The sequence below is a fragment of the Syngnathus scovelli genome, chromosome 1 (genome assembly GCF_024217435.2).
Source record: "Syngnathus scovelli strain Florida chromosome 1, RoL_Ssco_1.2, whole genome shotgun sequence".
Taxonomy (NCBI): Eukaryota; Metazoa; Chordata; class Actinopteri; order Syngnathiformes; family Syngnathidae; genus Syngnathus; species Syngnathus scovelli.
The window spans coordinates 9,220,140-9,241,576 of record NC_090847.1 but is presented as its reverse complement, the minus strand read 5'-3'; the positions used below and the strand labels follow the sequence as shown (position 1 = coordinate 9,241,576).

General features: G+C 42.4%; 1 protein-coding gene across 1 annotated transcript; it reads right to left on the bottom strand.

Moving 5' to 3' along the window:
• Nucleotides 1-13,017: 13,017 nt before the first annotated feature.
• On the bottom strand, nucleotides 13,018-21,310 carry smyd5 (SMYD family member 5). The gene is made up of 13 exons (XM_049753647.1): nucleotides 21,153-21,310; nucleotides 20,510-20,618; nucleotides 20,298-20,437; nucleotides 19,848-19,969; nucleotides 19,702-19,771; nucleotides 18,794-18,898; nucleotides 18,628-18,690; nucleotides 18,171-18,241; nucleotides 17,983-18,089; nucleotides 17,320-17,376; nucleotides 17,139-17,233; nucleotides 16,298-16,368; nucleotides 13,018-13,198 (listed from the first exon to the last, which is right to left on the bottom strand). The coding sequence occupies exons 1-13, from the start codon at nucleotides 21,243-21,245 to the stop codon at nucleotides 13,042-13,044; spliced, it is 1,260 nt and encodes a 419-aa protein (XP_049609604.1). The 5' UTR covers nucleotides 21,246-21,310; the 3' UTR covers nucleotides 13,018-13,041.
• Between the last annotated feature and the right edge of the window lie 127 nt (nucleotides 21,311-21,437).

Genomic DNA, 21,437 nt, shown 5'->3' with positions numbered 1-21,437 from the left:
GCCCGGAACACCTCCCCAGGGAGGCGTCCAGGAGGCATCCTGATAAGATGCCCGAGCCACCTCATCTGGCTCCTCTCAACGTGGAGGAGTAGCGACTCTACTCCGAGTCTCTCCCGGATGACCGAGCTTCTCACCCTATCTCTAAGGGAGAGCCCGGACATCCTGCGGAGAAAACTCATTTCGGCCGCTTGTATCCGAGATCTCGTTCTTTCGGTCACGACCCATAGCTCGTGACCATAGGTGAGGGTAGGAGCGTAAATCGACCGGTAAATTGAGAGCTTTGCCTTTTGGCTCAGCTCTCTCTTCACCACCACGGACCGGTACAGGGTCCGCATTACTGCCGACGCTGCACCGATCCGCCTGTCGATCTCACGCTCCATCCTCCCCTCACTCGTGAACAAGACTCCAAGATACTTGAACTCCTCCACTTGGGGCAGGATCTCATCCCCGATCCGGAGAGGGCATTCCACCCTTTTCCGATCGAGGACCATGGACTCGGATTTGGAGGTGCTGACCCTCATCCCGACCGCTTCACACTCGGCTGCGAACCGTTCCAGCGAGAGCTGGAGATCACGGCCTGAAGAAGCCAACAGCACCACGTCATCTGCAAAAAGCAGAGACGCGATGCTGAGGTCCCCAAACCGGACCCCCTCAACGCCTCGGCTGCGCCTAGAAATTCTGTCCATAAAAATTATGAACAGAATCGGTGACAAAGGGCAGCCTTGGCGGAGTCCAACCCTCACTGGGAACGAATCCGACTTACTGCCGGAAATGCGGACCAGGCTCTGGCATCGGTGATACAGGGACCGAGCCGCCCTTATCAGTTGGCTCGGCACCCCGTACTCCCGAAGCACCCTCCACAGAACCTCCCGAGGGACACGGTCGAACGCCTTCTCCAAGTCCACAAAACACATGTGGACTGGTTGGGCAAACTCCCATGCACCCTCGAGGATCCTGCCGAGGGTGTAGAGCTGGTCCACTGTTCCACGGCCAGGACGAAAGCCACACTGCTCCTCCTGAATCCGAGGTTCGACCTCCCGACGGACCCTCCTCTCCAGCACCCCTGAGTAGACCTTACCAGGGAGGCTGAGGAGTGTGATTCCCCTGTAATTGGAACACACCCTCCGGTCCCCCTTCTTAAAGAGGGGAACCACCACCCCAGTCTGCCAATCCAGAGGCACTGTCCCCGATGTCCACGCAACGTTGTAGAGGCGTGTCAGCCATGACAGCCCCACAACATCCAGAGCCTTTAAGAACTCTGGGCGGATCTCATCCACCCCCGGGGCCTTGCCACCGAGGAGTTTTTTAACTACCTCAGTGACTTCGACCCCAGAGATTGGAGAATCCGCCTCAGAGTCTCTCGGCCCTGCTTCCTCAATGGAAGGCGTGTAGGTGGAATTGAGGAGGTCTTCGAAGTATTCTCCCCACCGACTCACGACGTCCCGAGTCGAGGTCAGCAGCACGCCATCCCCACTGTAAACAGTGTGGACGTTGCACTGCTTCCCCCTCCTGAGACGCCGGATGGTGGACCAGAATTTCCTCGAAGCCGTCCGAAAGTCATGCTCCATGGCCTCACCGAACTCCTCCCACGCCCGGGTTTTTGCCTCAGCAACCGCCGAAGCCGCGTTCCGCTTGGCCATCCGGTACCCGTCAGCTGGCTCCGGAGTCCCGCAGGCCAAAACGGCCCGATAGGACTCCTTCTTCAGCTTGACGGCATCCCTTACCGCCGGTGTCCACCAGCGGGTTCGGGGGTTGCCGCCACGACAGGCACCAACGACCTTACGGTCACAGCTCCGGTCGGCCGCCTCAACAATGGAGGCGCGGAACATGGTCCACTCAGACTCAATGTCCCCCGCCTCCCCCGGGACGTGGGAAAAGCTCTGCCGGAGGTGGGAGTTGAAGCTCTTCCTGACAGGAGATTCTGCCAGACGTTCCCAGCAGACCCTCACAGAGCGTTTGGGTCTGCCAGGTCGGACCGGCATCTTCCCCCAGTTTGTCTTTCCGTCGTATTGTTACTTTAACCGAACTTTAATCACTATTTTATTGATCGTCAGCAAAAAAAGCATTTTCAAGGGTAAACAGCAACAATGGGTGCATCATTAAATTTCACCGGTCAGTCAATCGTCATTCACCAGAAGCCTGTGTGTGATTGTTCTTTTAACCACATATTTGCAATGTCATTACAGTTTGCGAGACGATATTTGAAAACTTGTTCAAACGACAACCTCACAATCACACAATGAAACTAAAGCCTTAAAAAGTCAACTTGGTGGTGTTGTAGAATTAAATTAACTGATGATGTCAGTGTTAGATCAACACAGGCTTTGAAGTCTTTCTTTCTATTTTTGTGTTTCACTGCAAGGACTCATCATTGATGCATTCATGACCACTGTTTCTTTTGATCTTAACGCTTCCGCCACATTGTCACTGCCAAAATCAATGTTTACCACGTAGATGCCACATTGTTTCCACGTGAGGCTCACATCAATGCCACTTCTTTTTCATAGTATCAGAGGAGAATTCATTATTTTAGTTAGTTTAAACAACTTGGTTCACATTGTTAAGGTGTTGTAAACTTTACATCACTTTGTTTTGCATCACTTTTCAACACAAGCTGAATAAAATGGACATGGTTCAAAAAGTATCTGAACCACGACACTATTCTATTTTGTCATTAAATATGTTAAGTATCAATACAGCAAAATTCATCACAAATTTTGCATATGTCGTATTTTTCCAATGTCACACAGCCCTCATGCAAGATCCAAGTCTGGAAAATCACTACTTGTTAAAATGTGCAAATCTGAGGAAATCACAACTCCTTCAGTAATTGAACAAGTGGAAAACAAAAAAGAAGCACTTTTATCCAGACTTGCACCAGATTTTACACTATTATCACACAATTTTTGAGACGTTTAATTCTATTTGCAATTGTACCCCTCAAGTCTTCTAGATAGTCCATAAATTATGTTTGTTGGCATTGTGTATGTTATCACGAGTCAGCTGGTAAACTATTTTTTCAAGAATATTAACTTATTTTGAGATTTCAAACTAGTCATGACCATATAATCCTACTTTTTATGTTAACATTTTTCAGACTGAATCTTAGACATGTTAATGCCTATTAAGAACTTATTTTTAGATTAATTTAATTCATCAATGCCTTTAAGATTTTAAGGATCTTCAGGAAGCTGCTGTCAAGCCTTTGAGTGCAACCAAATGTGTCGACAGTGCATCGTTGTGAGCCAAACGTTAGTGTCAGATAAGAATAGTAATGTGTGTCTCCACTTCTAAACATGTCGTCCTGCCTGGCCGGTCCAAGAAACGAGCACCTTCATCTCTTCTCAGGCCCTCATAATGATGATGATGGTGATGTGATGATCATGTTGTGGATGATGAAGATGATGCTGGTAGTAGCAGCTGAATGAAGCGTGTATTGAGTAGGTCGCCGTGCCAACAACAGCACACACGGAGGAAGATTAGCACTTCGGCCAGCGTGTGGTCTGTTCTTCCTCTGGATAAAACATATTCTTTGGAGTCCTATTCTGATAAAAAGCCACAAATTTTGAAGTAATTCAATCTCCAAAATGCTAGTGATAAATTTGCATTTATAAACAAGCACCATTTTTAGTTACGTTGAAAGAAATTGCAACGTAAAAAAACACCAAAATGCCATCGATCCCTTTACTATGCACTTTGTGATATGCATTGTGCCTAACTGAGCATAGCTATGATATTCATCAGCTGTGGCTTGGGGCAAAACTTATTTGTCTTTACAAAGACTTTCTCATCTATGTGTCACATCGACTGTGCAATTAAAAAAAAGACAAAAAAGACCAACAGTAATTAATGAGAGCGACACGCCAAATATTTGCTCAAGCGACAACTGAACAAATAGTGCAGTGGAGGTGTGTGTTAAGCAGATAAATAAGTGAATGGACATCTCATTTCGATGCTTTATGCCACACTAGTAAAATCGACAGGTGGCCTGTGTGTACGTGTAGTTAATTCTAAATGCTGTGTCATAAATGCTGACATACAATTACAATGCACGTTGGAATTACGTTAAGTTCAGTGGTACGTACATGATACATCACACCAAACAATAAAGCACAAAAGGCAACTATCATCTTTTATTTTGCATGCCAGCTTGTTGGTGAGTACCCTGGCGCAGAAGAAATCCGTGAATTAGAAAATGCAATTTTCTGTCCGATTGTTAAAAATACAATGAGACTTGAAGTTGGAATGATTTGAATTGGTAAAAAAAAAAAAAAAAAGCTATATATATATATATATATATATATATATATAGTGTAAAGCAGCAGACATTCCAAAAGCTTCATTGCTCTTGCCATGAACTCCCGAAACAGTTGACTCACAATTCCATAAGGTTTTTTTGCAATTATAGATTTACATTGGAATTATTGTGAGTAATGCACTTCTGGTTATTTCCACTCCATTTTCTGCTTGAGGACTCTCTGCATCATCTGAACAGTTGTCATTGTTTGGCAACCAATCCTCCACTTCCATTTCGTAGGACTCTGTACTAGTGATGTGCATTCCAGTTATTTTAAGTGAACTGAATCTGTAGAATCAGCTCACTCAAAAGATTCGTTCAAATGAATCGTTCACTCACGAGCCAACACTACCGTCAATGTGCTCAACCGTTGGGCGATCGGTGCTTCGAAATAACTTAGTTCTATGGCGCCACATGTTTACGATTTGCCAAGGAAAGAAAGAAACACTCACTGAAACTCCACGTCTTTAATGCACGTTTTCTCCAAGCTAACGGCTAACTTTCTTGCATGAAGGGATGCGCGAGATTATGCTTCTCTTTGGGTGATCTTGATTTTATAACACTTATAGTAGTTTTTAAATAACGTGTATGCATATATACGCCTAAATATTGTTATCCAATATATCTACTGCAATTTCACATTGGATTATTGGTTTGAAATTTACTTTTAACATTATTATTATTATTATTTTTAATACACATTCATGTTAAAACGTGTCTGGCGTTTTATTCTTTGTTTTTATGTTCGCCAATTAAAACATAAAAATCTGACATTTGGTTAACTGCTTTATATGACAATATGTGTAGGTACACCTCATGGACACTTCAATAGGTACACTACACGAGGTAAAAAAAAAGAATAAATAAAGGGTTAATTGCACAATAAAAGCACATGTAGGTGAATTCTCTCACCTGGGAACGAACCAAGTTTTTACCGAGCAAGAGATCATGTCACTAACCAGTCGGCTATTTCGGTCGTCTACACTGTTTTGTACTAGTAATGTGCATTCCAGTTAAGTCAACCGAAGCTTTAGAATCGGTTCACTCAAAATATTTGTTCAAAAGAATCGTTCAATGAATTGTTCACTACACTTTCTTGGACACTCCATTAGGTACACCGCCATTTTCAAGTGTACCTAATAACAGGCCACTTTATTAGGGAAATATCATGGTCAAAGGTCACAGGTGTCAAGCTCTAGTCCTTAGGGCCACATTCCAACATGTTTTCCAAGATTCCCTCGTTAATGCAGTGTATGGCGGTGTACCTAATGGAGTGTCCATGTGATTCCCTTGTTAAGTGCACCTGCGTGAAAAGTTTTAGCTCCTGTAGAACGTGAAAATGACCAAAAACTTTTCACGCAGATGCACTTAACGAGGGACTTTTGGAAAACATGTTGGAATGAGGCCCCGAGGACTAGAGCTTGACACCTGTGACCTTTGACCATGATATTTCCCTAATAAAGTGGCCTGTTATTAGGTACACTTGAAAATGGCGGTATACCTAATGGAGGGTCCGTGTGATTCCCTCGTTAAGTGCACCTGCGTGAAAAGTTTTAGCTCCTGCAGAACGTGAAAATGATGAAAACATTTTTAAGCAGGTGCACTTAACTAGGGAATCTTGGAAAACATGTTGGAATGCGGCCCCAAGGACTAGAGCTTGACACCTGTGACCTTAGACCAGGGGTGGGCAAACTTTTTGACTTGCGGGCCGAATTGGGTTCTAAATTTTGACCGGGGGGGCCGAACCAGGAGCAGATAGATGTAGTGTTTGTGTGAAGTAATATAAACGACCTGTAAAGGTCATTCCATAAAAGGTTTTGGCCTTTAGTAGGTAGTAAAGCATGGATATTCAAAAAAAGTTTTTTGAAAACAAATGCATTTATTAACAGCATTAAAAAAAAAATCCCTAAAAAGCTGCTATCAGTGATTCTCATAAAATACGACACTGTTATTATGAATAACAGTCTCCATCACTTCAGTGCCTGCAGGTCAGATTAATGAAAGATGTTTATCTTATGAGATCACATCAAACGGCAAACATTCTGACCAAATATATCATCTTGAAGAATCGGTGAAAGCATACATCCAAATAAAGTAATCAAAACGGCAACACGGTGAGGGGTATCTGAAAATCAGAGCAGAGTTTTAACTCACAAACACCTGGTAACAGAGGTGAGGAAACGGGAAACACTTCCTTAAAGTAAGCCTTAAAAACTTTACAGGTTAAGATTAGTCACAAACAGGTGGTGCATCAATGTCCTTGAGCATCCTGCATTGTTTGAAAATGAGAATGGTCGCTAGTTTCAATCCCTGCTATTTGTACAGATCATATTCAAAATGCATTTTTTTACAACAAACTTGAAAGCCTCCCCTTCATTTTCAGTGGGAACAATGTTGTTGGTCTCCCTTTTTTTGCTAGTGTGTCATCGTCTGGAGTAAAATTTGTTGTGGCAATTCTTAGGAGAGATCCGAGGTGTTGGTCCGTTTACCGAGATCTGTGACGGGTTGATGTTCATGTGGCTGAACGTCACGTCGCGTACGTCGAGCCAAATTGGCCACTCTTTTTAAACACTCGGCACTCAGTGTCCACCTTGCTTTTCCATGGGTGACTCATTTTAATGGAAGGATTCCAGGGGAAGGTTTGTGGGTGGTTTTAGCGTAAAATGTATCCGAAAGCTTGGCGCGCAAATTACAAGAATGCTGTCGTCACAGCCCACGCTCTAAATTCGGCACTGATACAAATAGAGCGCGAGTGCGCCATTTCCGTACTACTGAGTACGTACACGCACTTGTGTGCACCGAGCTTTCTGACACGGCTTCCGGTAGTAAATGCGCAGGCGAGTGGTTCCCCATCTACTGGGGAAACGCAATCATTGCAGGCAAAATGAACGAAAAAAAAAAGTTTAATAATACAATTTATTTAGGGTTGGCGGGCCGGATTAAACGGTCCCGTGGGCCGGATGTGGCCCGCGGGCCGTAGTTTGCCCATACCTGCCTTAGACCATGATATTTCCCTAATAAAGTGGCCTGTTATTAGGTACACTTGAAAATGGCGGTGTACCTAATGGAGTGTCCGTGTGATTCCCTCGTTAAGTGCACCTGCGTGAAAAGTTTTAGCTCCTGTAGATCGTGAAAATGACACAAAAAAAATCACGCAGGCGGATTTAACGAGGGAATCTTGGAAAACGGTGTACCTAATGGAGTGTCCAAGTGACGTCACAGATCAAACAGCCAATCAGGAGGTGGGGGTGAGGGCGGGTGTGGCACTTTTCACTTTCACTTAAGCTTTTTCCCTATTGAACTGGCCTGTGATTAGGTACACCTCATGCGCACAATAGGTACACTACACGAGGTAAAAAAAAGAATGAATAAATAAATAAGAAAGTGTAGTGAACGATTTGGTGAACGATTCTTTTGAACAAATATTTTGAGTGAAACGATTCTAAAGAATCAGTTCACTTGAGAACTGGAATGCACATCACTAGTACAAAAGAATGCAGACGGTCAAGGGCAACCAGGTCGAAATAGCCGACTGGATAATAACACGGGCTCTTGCTCGGGAAAAACTTAATTCGATCCCAGGTGTTAGAATATACTCTAATGTGCAATTAACCCTTTATTTATTTATTTGTTTGTTTTTTTTACCTCGTGTAGTGTACCTATTGAAGTGTCCATGAGGTGTACCTACACATATTGTCATATAAAGCAGTTAACCAACATCAGCAAGTTTTAACATAAATGTTTATTTGAAAATAATAATAATATTAAAAGTAAATTTCAAACCAGCAATCTAATGTGAAATTGCAGTAGATATATTGGATAACAATATTTAGGCGTATATATGCATACACGTTATTTAAAAACTACTACAAGTGTTATAAAATCAAGATCACCCAAAAAGAAGCATCATCTCCCCATCCATCCATCCATCCATCCATCCATCCATCCATCCATCCATCCATCCATCCATCCATCCATCCATCCATCCATCCATCCATCCATCCATCCATCCATCCATCCATCCATCCATCCATCCATCCATCCATCCATCCATCCATCCATCCATCTTCTTCCGCTTATCCGGGGTTGGGTCGCGGGGGCAGCAGCTTTAGGAGGGACTCCCAGACTTCCCTCTCCCCAGCCACTTCATCCAGCTCATCCCGGGGGATCCCAAGGCGTTCCCAGGCCAGCTGAGAGACATAGTCTCTCCAGCGCAGGGGTCTCAAACTCATGGCCCGCGTGCCAATTGCGGCCCTCGGGACAATATTTTGCGGCCCCCTGCCCGCGAATTTCTTTTCGCACATGCATCTGGCCGTTTTACTTTTTTTGACACGTATGGGCTCCCGTAGCTCAGGCTCGTGACAACTGGGCGAAATAGCAATTGGCTAATTGGCGAATTAGCACTTTGACATGTTTGAATGAGCGAGTGGAGGGAAATATCTTGTCACTGTCACCTAGTGCTGTACATTGTTTGTCAGCCCTCGTCATGTCTGTTTCAAAACCTGCCGTGAAGAGAAAAGTTGCGGATGAGCACAGGCAATTTCAGGAGAAGTGGGAGGCGGAATATTTTTTTGTTGAGCACAGGAACGTCGCAACCTGTCTAATATGCATGGGTAAAGTTGCTGTTAACAAAGAGTTTAACATCAGACGTCATTACTCAACTGAACATGCTGAGGAGTATGCAAAATACCTGGGAGATGAGCGAGAGGATCGGGTCGCCAAACTTAAATAATCTCTACTGAGGCAACAAGTTTTTTTCAAAAAAACAAGCAAAGAGAACGAAGCGGCTGTGAAAGCTAGCTATGTTGTGAGTGAAATGATAGCAAAAGCTGGAAATGGATTCAGGCACAGCATTCAGTGGTGAGAAGTATGCTGATACCATTGGGAAGCTACAAGAAGAATTTGATCACAGGTTTGCAGACTTCAAGACACACAGAGCCACTTTTAACATTTTTGCTGACCCCTTCTCCTTTGATGTTGAGGATGCCCCCCCCCCTGTTCTGCAGATGGAGCTAATTGACCTGCAGTGCAATACTGAACTCAAAGCCAAGTTCAGGGAAGTGAGTGGAAGAACAGTGGAGCTTGGACAATTTTTGAGAGAACTGCCCCCCAGCTTCCCTGAGCTTTCCAGGATGTTCAAGCGGATCATGTGCCTTTTTGGCAGCACCTATCTGTGTGAAAAGCTCTTCTCCACAATGAACTTCAATAAGTCAAAGTACAGGTCCAGAATTAAAGATGAGCATCTTAAAGCCATACTGAGGGTCTCAGTTGCCTCCTCCCTCAAGCCAAATGTGGCTCAGCTGTGTGAGAGGAAGCGTTGCCAAGTCTCTGGCAGCAAGGAGTAGGAGGAAGTAGAAATGAAGCCTATGTTCTGAAGAACTGTTCCTGTTCTTCATGTTCTGCATGTTCTGACTGTTAATTTGTTCAAATTGAGAAGATTGGATCAGGACCTTTTTTATGGATTACTTTTGTGGATTACGATTTGTTGCGGCCCAGCCTCACCCAGACTCTACCTCCAGCGGCCCCCAGGTAAATTGAGTTTGAGACCCCTGCTCCAGCGCGTCCTGGGTCGTCCCCGGGGTCTCCTACCGGTGGGACATGCCCGGAACACCTCCGCAGGGAGGCGTCCAGGAGGCATCCTGATAAGATGCCCGAGCCACGTCATCTGGCTCCTCTCAACGTGGAGGAGTAGCGACTTTACTCCGAGTCTCTCCCGTATGACCGAGCTTCTCACCCTATCTCTAAGGGAGAGCCCGGACATCCTGCGGAGAAAACTCATTTCGGCCGCTTGCATCCAGGATCTCGTTCTTTCGGTCACGACCCATAGCTCGTGACCATAGGTGAGGGTAGGAGCGTAAATCGACCGGTAAATTGAGAGCTTTGCCTTTTGGCTCAGCTCTCTCTTCACCACAACGGACCGGTACAGGGTCCGCATTAATGCCGACGCTGCACCGATCCGCCTGTCGATCTCACGCTCCATCCTCCCCTCACTCGTGAACAAGACTCCAAGATACTTGAACTCCTCCACTTGGGGCAGGATCTCATCCCCGATCCGGAGAGGGCATTTCACCCTTTTCCGATCGAGGACCATGGACTCGGATTTGGAGGTGCTGACCCTCATCCCGACCGCTTCACACTCGGCTGCGAACCGTTCCAGCGAGAGCTGGAGATCACGGCCTAAAGAAGCCAACAGCACCACGTCATCTGCAAAAAGCAGAGACGCGATGCTGAGGTCCCCAAACCGGACCCCCTCAACGCCTCGGCTGCGCCTAGAAATTCTGTCCATAAAAATTATGAACAGAATCGGTGACAAAGGGCAGCCTTGGCGGAGTCCAACCCTCACTGGGAACGAATCTGACTTAATGCCGGAAATGCGGACCAGACTCTGGCATCGGTGATACAGGGACCGAACCGCCCTTATCAGTTGGCTCGGCACCCCGTACTCCCGAAGCACCCTCCACAGAACCTCCCGAGGGACACGGTCGAACGCCTTCGCCAAGTCCACAAAACGCATGTGGACTGGTTGGGCGAAGTCCCATAATCTCCCCGTTGTTGCATAATGGCGCATCCCTTTATGCAAGAAAGTTTGCCGTTAGCTTAGAGAAAACGTGCATAAAAGTAGTGGTGTTTCAGTGAGTGGTTCTTTCTTTCCTCGGCAAATCGTAAATCGACATTCTGGCTTACACAGTTCGCGACAGGAGACGCAACACATTCACTGACTTATACGTTGATGCACGGGAGGGCAGTTCATCCATTAACTCGTTCGCGAAAGGGAAAGTCAGGATTGGTTCCCTCACTGGTCCGTTCACGTGATGAACTGGAAATGCAAATCACTCACTCACTGACTCGTTCACTCACAGATCCGTTCAGTTGGGGAACGGGAAAAACAATTCACGACTCGTTCATGAACGGGAAGTTACGTCATTGTCTTCTTCGTTTTTTTTACGGCGTGGTGGCACCAGCTTCAATGCGCATTACCGACACCTACTGGTTGAAGTCATATGAACTGAAAAAAGAACGAATCACTTTAGGAAACGTCTTTAAAAGTGACTGTGTCGCAATAGTTTATAGAGCTAATCTTAAACAGTAAACAAAGCCACATTGATTCTTTTGGATTTTCATCACAATCACTTTCAATAGTTTATTCCTTACACTGTCTAAAACCTTTTTTCAAACACTGTCACTTTCATTTACAAAAGAAATACAATTTAAAGAATATTTAGTATTTATTTTTATTCAATTATTCGACTCTCCATACATATATAGGAATATAACTTTACGTCTTTTTAAAATAGAAGCTGGTGTAACACTTAACAGATTTTTGTTGGTGGTGTGCCTCAAGATTTTTTCCAATGAAAAGGTGTGCCGTGAATGAAAAAAGGTTGGGAAACACTGGTATAGGAAATGTATTGAATTGGTTGAGAAATGTAGAAGGATATATACTGTGCACAAGTGAAATTGAACTTGAGCGCCGTAGTAACAGCTCTCTGAATGACACTCCAGACTAAATGTACACTAGAATGACACAACAAGCCTGTGACAATGACTCACGTATGCTGGCCCGTTTCCATGGCTAAGCATCTAAAGAGGCGCCACGATACGTAGGCGTATTAGGACGACACTGATAAGCAGAAAACAAACAACCCACATTTCATACAGCAAATACGCTGCTATATTTATTCAGAGAATTAAGTTTTATTCTTATCATTATTATTAAACTATGTATTTTTTGCAACGGCATTGCAACGTTACACAATAGAAGCTGATAACATTCCAAAAGGTTGTATTTAGGTGGAAACTGAAATAATTTTCTTGAGCAGTTGGTGATGTCACAAGAATAAAGAAGGATTTTTACGTGAAATTGCAAATTTTTCAAATGACATTTTACAGCAAAGGTTGCGATATTACTTCATAAAAAAATAATTTTAAAGTTAGTGTAATTATGAGAGTAGGATAGAGAATAAAGTTCAAGACTAACAACTGATGTGTCAAATTTCTGACAAAAAGTAAATGGTTAGTTTTGTGGACCACAACATTGAGTCCATTGTTTTTCAAGAAAAAAAGCTGTAGCAGTGTGAGAAAACTCGTTATATGATTGTCTAATGTCTATTTTAAAACATTGCATTAAAAATAAACAACCTTCTAAAGAAATTATATTTCAAGGGGGAATTGTAAAAAGTTGCAATTTAAAGTTTAATATGATATTTTCTTATTATATATTTTTACAACATTTTGTTTAATTCTCAGAAAACTGTTTTCTGAAAATTACAACCGTATTCTAACAAGAATTTTTAACATCTTAGTCCTGCAAACTTGTACAATGCAAACTATTGTAAACATATGTTATTGTAGTCACAAATTTATTGCCATGTTTTTTTTCTTTCAAGTGGGGCCCTCATATTACTTTATAGCATCATTTTAACATACAGCAAATACACATACTGACATCACAGTGCTCAAAATAATGAGTGGATTTTTCTGTTATTCCCAAGCAAGAACGGCAGCACTGTTCAGCTACATTGAGCCTCCATTTTGTTTATGAGCTTCAATGTTTTATTTTAAGTTGCAAGAAACAAACTTTTGAGCCTTAACCATGATCCATTCCACCTAGCCAAAAAAGGTGAAAGGTTTTCTTACAGCAACTGTGAAGTTTTGTTTATTGATGTGCGCACCGAGCTAGAGGATAGATGAGGTTGCACATCAAGAGGATGACGACAATGTGGTCTTTCATCTTTTTTTTTTAATCACACGTCTGTCATCTCATCTTCCATATCGTCGCCCTCCGTTTCACCTTCGGCCTCTGCTTCTTCTTCATCGTCCTCTTCCTCTTCTGACGTCACGTCTGGCTCTTCCATCTGGGAGATGCATTTGACACACGAGCAGACGAACATGTAGTTCTCCCTGAGGGCAAAACAACTTGTTAACCACATACTGGTAGTCAATGATTGCAGATGCATACTGCTTTTGAAAAATACACGTTGAATAATTTGCCATTCCCGGAAGAGCATATATTTCAGACTGAAAATGTTGTCATCTCAAAGTACCTCCACACAGGTGACATAGCTCCTACCAAGATGGCATATGTCAGACAGGAATGGTGAAATAGAATCAGTGTGTACTGGTATCTGTAACTAAGAGTACTGTGTTGACCAGGTATGGGCAACTGAAATGCTGAATGGGTCCTCGAAGTTGATCAGTGCTACTGGGGAGGCCACAAAAATCAACTCCAAATTTTAATGTTAGTGAGGTAATATGTTTGTCCTGCATATTATTCCAAATCCACAAAAAATATTCAAACTACTCATATTGTACTATTTGACAGTAAACAAGACTCTAAGATATGTCAGTCATTGAGTGGTGACTGGTGATATAACAACTTTAAACTAGTTATCACCTGCATATTCTCCGTTCGATACTTGCGATGTCTGCCGATTTCCAATGTTTGTTCATATTTTGGATTTTTTCTCTGGAGTTTTCCTGGATGTTTTTCCCCATTATTTCCCAAGTCTTTGTGGAAAACATACAGTGAATGTTCATAACCTTTTTTTTTAAATGACGTACTTGGGTTTGTGGCGGGGGGGGGGGAATCTACATGCGGCTCACAGGCCACCAGATGCCCATCGCTGGCGTGGCTCTAGACCAGGGGTGCCCAGTACGTCGATCGTGATCGACCGGTCGATCGCGTGACATTAAAATGGTTTTGGGGTTTTTTCGCACTTGACGCGTGCGCAAACAACGGTGCTAACAACACAACACTAATACGCTAGCTCACGAGTTCCCTCCAATTATCAGAACCCTATATTTTCTCTTAAACTTAAGAAAGGGTATAAAAATGCGTCGGGCAGCTGGACGTAGTAAAAAGATAAAAAAATATATAAAAAAAAGTATCACTTTCATAGGGAATGGGAGGAGGACTTTTTTTCATGATAACATATATATATATATAATTAATTTATATATATATATATATATATATATATATATATATATCCTTTTAGTGGGTAGCTCTTTGTGACTTGGTCATTTCAAAAGTAGCTCGCGAGCTGAAAATTTTTCGATACCCCTGCTCTAGACTATCGTCACTGATACTACTGAAAATCCATCCATCCATCCATTTTCTGAACCGCTTAGTCCCCACGGGGGTCGCGGGCGTGCTGGAGCCTATCCCAGCCGTCATCGGGCAGTCGGCGGGGGACACCCTGAACTGGTTGCCAGCCAATCGCAGGGCACACAGAGACAGACAACCAATCGCACTCACACTCACACCTAGGGACAATTTGGAGTCTTCAATCAGCCTACCAAGCATGTTTTTGGAATGTGGGAGGAAACCGGAGTGCCCGGAGAAAACCCACGCGGGCCCGGGGAGAACATGCAAACTCCATACAGGGAGGGCCGGAGGTGGAATCGAACCCGCACCCTCCTAACTGTGAGGCGGACGTGCTACCCAGTGCGCCACCGAGCCGCCCACTACTGAAAATCATCGCTAATATTTAACAGATTATTTAAGTGTCTTCTTGCAAATAATTAAATACTATAGATAAAACATGTCAGCTGTACCATATATTCAATTACATACCAGGACAGATGACCATTTGATAGAGTGGAACTGGGCCATCAAAGTAAAAAAAACTTGAACAACTGGATGTTTTCTCTTCTCGGCAACACTTCATTTACATTTGGCACGAACAAATGTGTGACTTTGAGCACATCATGAGACGCGTGTGTTAATTACACTTACATTATAACATTTGGTGTCAGCTATAGCACCACCAAAAGTTGCACCTGTACGTGATTAAAAAAAAACAATACCTGCGAGCATCAAACCGTGTTTAAAGTGACACATTCAAACATAACTGTGACCGCCACATACCGTGTTTTTCCTGTCCCAACATGTATATTGTATAAAGACAAGATGTAAATCACTGATGACACAAACTACAAATCCCAGAATTGATTGCAAAGCCAGACTTACCAAACGATACACTACGACCTTCAATTATTTTGTAGCATTGATGACAAGCGGCTCAAATGTGGTTTGTGAAGGATGTGAAGGTTCTACGATGCAGCGTGATAAAAAAAAAAAAAAAACTCATGTTTACCAATTACTGCATTTGCTTCATTTCCAAAAGTAATACAAAAAGGTTTCCCAATCACACAAGTTGGATTGTAGTTTTCAGCTTAGGCTAATTTAAAGCAACCCCCCATAAAAAAAAAAAATACTGACGCATAGCCATTTTTTTTTTCGCAGCAAGAGATAACAGACAATCGAACCTTCCAAGGATCCATGCCAAAAATGTTTGCAAACAGATATGTTGACGGAAGAGGTCAAAGGAATGAGCTATTCCCCTCCAAAACAGAATTCATCATAGGTCATCCTAAAGCTCACTAGCGTTCCAAAGAAGCGATCAAGAGGGAAAAGCCTTAGTCAGGGAGGTAATCAAGAATCCAGTGGCCACACTTTTCTAGTCTGTAGAGCAAAAAGCACTTTTCCAAAAGGACCACTACATCAGCAGCAATCCACCAATCCAGGACAGGAATTCAGTGTGACTAACCCCAGCCCACCAACAAATGTCTGTAGCAATCTGATATTGATTTTTTTATAAATAAATGTAAAACTTTCCATATTGAGATTCCTTTAGTATATGTAGAACCCCAAGGAAAGGCTATAATATTAAATTGTGAAATAAGTAAAGAATTGTGAATGGATCCACTGTGTTGTATACCTGTACCTTGCGAAATTAAGAAGAGAATCAATTAACACAGAAGCAAAATAAAAAAGGGGCAGTCCCTCCAAAAGTTCCACCCGAGCATGGTGATGAAATTCAAAGACGGTTTCGGATAGATCAATAAACTAAAAGCTAAACTGCCGAAGCCCCAGCATGTCTGCCATGAGACAGCCCATTATTGGCCGGCCGGACGGCTTCTCATCGATCCACGTAACTTATTGGCGCGTTCATGAGATTCAAGGGGAGAAGGAGGAAGCGATTTGGAGCAGCCCACCTCAGAATTTTGTGTCTGCTGTGACGGCTTCTGTCCCGTTGGCAGCAGTCCAAGTAACTGATGCAAATCTCCTGGAGAGAACAAACAAGTAATTGAAAAACAAAGATTCCAAAGCAACAATTTTCATGTGCAGCTAATTGATTGGAAATGCATTAATAACTTTTTAGAAAAAAAATCGGAAAAAAGTACAAAAATACTACAAAAATTGTATACGAACTAGTATAGTTGTAGTTTTTTAATTAAAAAAAATAGCTTGGAATTTTAAGAATAATAATTGCAGTTTCAAGAAAACAAAAGTTGAAAAAGTTGTAGAATATAGTGGATTCATAATAAAGCATAAGATTTTTTTTGTCTTTTTCGTAAAAATGTATTATTAGAAGAAAGTAGAAACACAAAATGAAGGCCAGTAGTTTTTGGTAAAAAGATGCAATACTACGACAATAAAATCATATTTTCAAGAAAAACAGTTGTAATATGGTTAATAATATTTCAAGGTTTCAAAAAGAAAACCAATTGTTAGAATTAAGACTTCTGTGAAAAATGTTCAAAACTAGTATTGTATATTTCTCCAAAAAGAGTCACAACGTTTCAAGAATGAAGAAAAAGAAAACTTAAATTCATACTTTGACTGGAATATTAAAAATATATTAAATAGTAAAAAACTATTATTTTTAACTCATAATATGGTGAAGAAAATCTGATTTTAAGTCAAAACAAATTGCAAGTGTGTGGTGGGAGGACTTTGCTACATGGCTTGGACCAGCGTTTGACAAAGTATCTCCCCTCTAGCGCTGCGTGTATGACCCCTGACCCTTGACCCCCGCCTCATGCGTCAGCTGACCTGGCCTGGGTCGATGTCACCAAGGGCACTGAGGTGAAGCAGGAAGTTGTTGTCGGGGAAGGAAGCCTCGGCATTGGGCATGCAGCTGTGATTGCCTGAAGAGGGGAAAAAAAAACAACAACTAACAACATTATTTGCTCTTGTGCTTGCTTTGAGAAACATAAAAGTCATGCTAGCTTACATGAGCTTTGCAGCAAAAAGAGTCCCGAGCCTTCATTGTTCAGAAAGTCTCCGGTTTCTACAGAGAAAGGAAGAGAAACAAGAGGCATCAATTCCAAGAAGACTAATGGAGGGATTTACACTGTGGTTCCAAGTTGCCAAGTCACCATTCAATGTATATTGGGTTTTTAAAATAACATCTCTCTTCTGTTAATAAAATCAAAATTCACAATTTTAATCGTACCCTCACTTAAAAAACAATGAAAATGACAATAACATGAGTTGGGGGTTTTTCTCGCCCTTTATATTCATTTTGTTTCTCTTGATACCAAACAAGCTTTGAAACTTGGCTCACGACCAAAAGGGAGCATCTTGAATTGTCCACGGTTTCTTTTTATGACCAGTGTTTTTTTCATGAATTTATTTGTGTTGTTTGGTTCAACGCGAGCTGTGCATACTGAAATTGATGTATTCCGGTAATTTCAAGCTTGTATTGACGAGTATCTTTGATCTGTGCTTTGACACTGCACTCCCAATGGCAGATGTCCAATAACGTATACGAGACAGATAGCCGTTTGAAGACATCTGATTCATTCGATGTGTGGTATTCTATTTACGCCGCTGTGACGCATTTCCCTCAGAATTGTGTCTGCAGTTAAATCCAGCCAAAGAGCTGAACTGTCACCTCGCTCAATATCTTTGTACAGCTGGTCAATAAAGGAGTCCAACTGCGCTCTCTTCTGGGTGGGAAGCTCAACTGCATCGCAGGCATGAACCCACTGACTCAGAGAGCTGACGGCACAAAGAGCACAAGAACATCATGTCAGGGACAAGGCGATATGTGTAATACAAGATGAATAAAGAAGAGCTGACCTTGTGCCGATGCCTTGTCCATTAGTTCCGATCAAAGCAAAAAGCGAACGGAAACCTTCGGGAACAAACCACTGAAACACAAACAAGAATGCAATTCAATCATGCATCTGTGGAGCTTTATGAATAACGGTACACTCACTGGTCATATCATTAGGTACACACCTAATACAAAAGCTACAATAAAAGCTCTAACCACAGTCTAGGAGTCTAGTCATGTCAAATGTTTATTATTTTTCATCTATTATTGATCAAGCTGGAAGTCTGTGGTGATTTTCCTTGGGGGGACCATTCCATTCCAAAAAGGGGCGGAACTCAGAACTCTGATTACATTACAAGCAGAACATTTTATGTAAACAATATAAAACTGTCTCTCATCAAATTTGCAAACTGGACTTTGAGTGCCAATGTGATTTATGATCATTTGTGATGAGGTTTAAGTGTAAATATTTGCATTTACCCGACTTAGCTCATCATCGTATAGCGCCTCTTTGAAAAGACTCTGTAACACCGCCAGCTGACCCTAAAAACAAACAGCATCATTACATTACACTGGTAGGCTACTGGTTAGCTGCGAGATATAGGACATTTCTAAAATTTATTTTTCCCAGCTGAGGAATATTTACCCTGAATTTCTCCCCCAGGAGCTTGTGAGCCAGCTCGTCTTCCTCATTGGCTGTGCGGCTGCAGAAGTACGAGAACAGCTTCTGCCAGTGTGCTTTGTCTTTGGCCTGGAATGAAAATTAACAACACATTTTGGTAGCAGTGATTCACAAAATAAGGGTCTCGATGAATGGTGGGTAGATTAATGGATAGACGGACGGGCAGACAGACGGATGGATGGATAAGCGGATGGAAGGAGGGAGAATAATTTGATCATATAATACTAATATTAATATGACTACTACTGCTAATACTAATAAAAGTAATACCAATGCATTAACTGAGAAATCACGTCGCATAACGTGTGTTATTATTCATCACCATTTCTGATGTTAAGTGGTTAATGATGCAATCCAAGTTAAAATGTATTTGTCATGTAAATAAAAAATAGTACATTGACTGTATTACGTATCAAAGTTTAAATGTAATGCACTTAACTGTACATGTCACATAATTTTTTGTCTTAATTATCTGTGAATAATTAATGGCAGATCCTAGATACAGGTCCTCAGTGTCTCTTTCACAGGAACTAACTCATTTTGTGCTGGTGTGTGCAATATCCAGCCGGTGTGAAAGCATACAGCAGGAAGCTGCAAAAAGTGTTGAGAACATGAGATCATTGTTCATCTGATGTGTAGAAAGTAAGCATGTGTATTTTGTAGACCATACATGACTCTTGTGGTGATGTCATGCAATTATCTGACTGTGGGATGCCTTCAGTAGATTGTCTACAAAAGGCAGACACACGCTGTCCCTTCTTTCACACCTTTAATGTTGCCAGACCTCCCTGTAAAAGAGGCCTGGGATTTCATTGTGGAAGCATGCAGATACAACATTAAAAAAAAAAAAAAAAAAAAAAATTAAATCTCACTTTTTTAACAGTTGCGACCATTCTGGCCAGAAGCGTGATGCTGGAGGTCTCTGGAGGATAGTGCATGGTCCTGTGGATAACACAGGAACATTTACTATAAAATCCACAAGGAAATCTTTAGACTAAACTGGAATCATCCCAATCACCTCCAGGCGTCTTTCAGCTTGTTGACGGGGTGTTCTGGATCTTCATGAGACGGGCCGAGACATAGCGCTCGGTGGTACTGATCCGCCGCAGCTTGGCGACAATCAGCGCTGCAGTAAGTCACCTGTGGGTGGAGGTGGGTCATATCTTATTGTATATTCATTAAACGCATTGGAACATACGAGCTTTGAGACCTTTTTGCAGTGGAGTAATTTTGTGCTATTTGAGCAGACTTTCTCACAAGTAACCACAACAAGTGATTTGAGGCAACAGCAATGGAAAAAAAAACAGAAGTAGCAAACGACCGTAATAAAACAACAGTAAGTTAATCCTTAAACGATGGCTGGAATTAAATTAAGCATGGTGACTACTTTTCGGACATTCAGTGAAGAAAATGTTGGTGAAATTCCAAACTTGAAGTTCCTCGACAGTGACATCCTGTGCAAACCGACCTGACACTGAGGGCAGGCTTGGTGGAGTTGTGGTCGGACGGGACAGAGTTCCGGATAAGGAAGCCTGAGGTCTGGATTGCCTGCCAGTCTCCGAGCGTTCTCTTCCGCCGTCTCCAGGGCTCGTAAACAGTAATCGCATGCTGTTAAAAACACAATTCAAACGTCAATCATGAGACATCAAGTTATTTAAACCCGCTCAAACTGAGTCTCACCTTTATATTTATACAAAGCATTCCACAGGAACTGGGCACAGACAAGCGGGCGCTCAATGAAAATGACCTCACCCTTCTTGATGCCCCTCTTTGCAAACAGACCTTTCCCCTTTAAGCATATGTTAGAAGCAACAGTTAAACTCAATGAAGCCAGAATTTAACAAATCCATTAATTTTCTATCACTAGTCACAGGGCCCATATAGACAAACAGTCACACTCACATTCACACCTATGGACAAATTAGTCTTTAATGATCTCACATACCCCAACACATGTATGGTAGTGGATTATTTCTAATATTAATATGGCGACTATAAGATTGACTCTTATTAAGTTTCAAAATGTCACATTATAAATATAATCTAATGAGAGTTTCTGATAAGTTTGCACTGATTGTCTGCTAGATGTCAATCAAAATTGCTTATGTTATAGCTGAAACGTGGAAAACCGCACAATAATATGAATAGCGTTTACCTGCAATTTTTAGGCACGTATAAACAAACTGCATGGATGTCGTACAGTTCGAAACATGTATGTGTAGCATGCGGCTATGGTTGAAAAGCGGTAAGTAAAGCCAATTTTCTTTTTTCCCTTCTTTTCTCATTCCAGCATGAAAATTACCAAAAATGTCAACAGACCAACCTTGACGTTGTCAATAAATCGCACTTCCACGGCGCCGGCCACCTTGCTGGGATCCATGCAGAAGGAAAACATGTCATCCAAGGGGGCCGCCATCTTGGCAACGAACTTTCACCTCGTGGATACTCTCTTGCACATGCGCATGCTACTCTGCTGCGAGTATGTGAGACGCCCCCTAAAGACCACTATGTGAACTGTAGCGTATTAACAAAATAACGAGAACGTGTGCAATTTCTGCAGAAATTGCGTGTGAATGATGAAATGCCAAAATTTGAAGTGGAATGATGT

Coding starts and splice junctions, on each gene's coding strand:
- smyd5 (XM_049753647.1), bottom strand. CDS start 21,245: ATGGCGGCCCCCTTGGATGACATGTTTTCCTTCTGCATGGATCCCAGC. Junction 19,772..19,847: donor AAGCTGAAAGACGCCTGGAG/GTGATTGGGATG, acceptor TGTTATCCACAG/GACCATGCACTATCCTCCAG. Junction 18,899..19,701: donor TGGTCGCAACTGTTAAAAAA/GTGAGATTTAAT, acceptor TTTTCATTCCAG/GCCAAAGACAAAGCACACTG.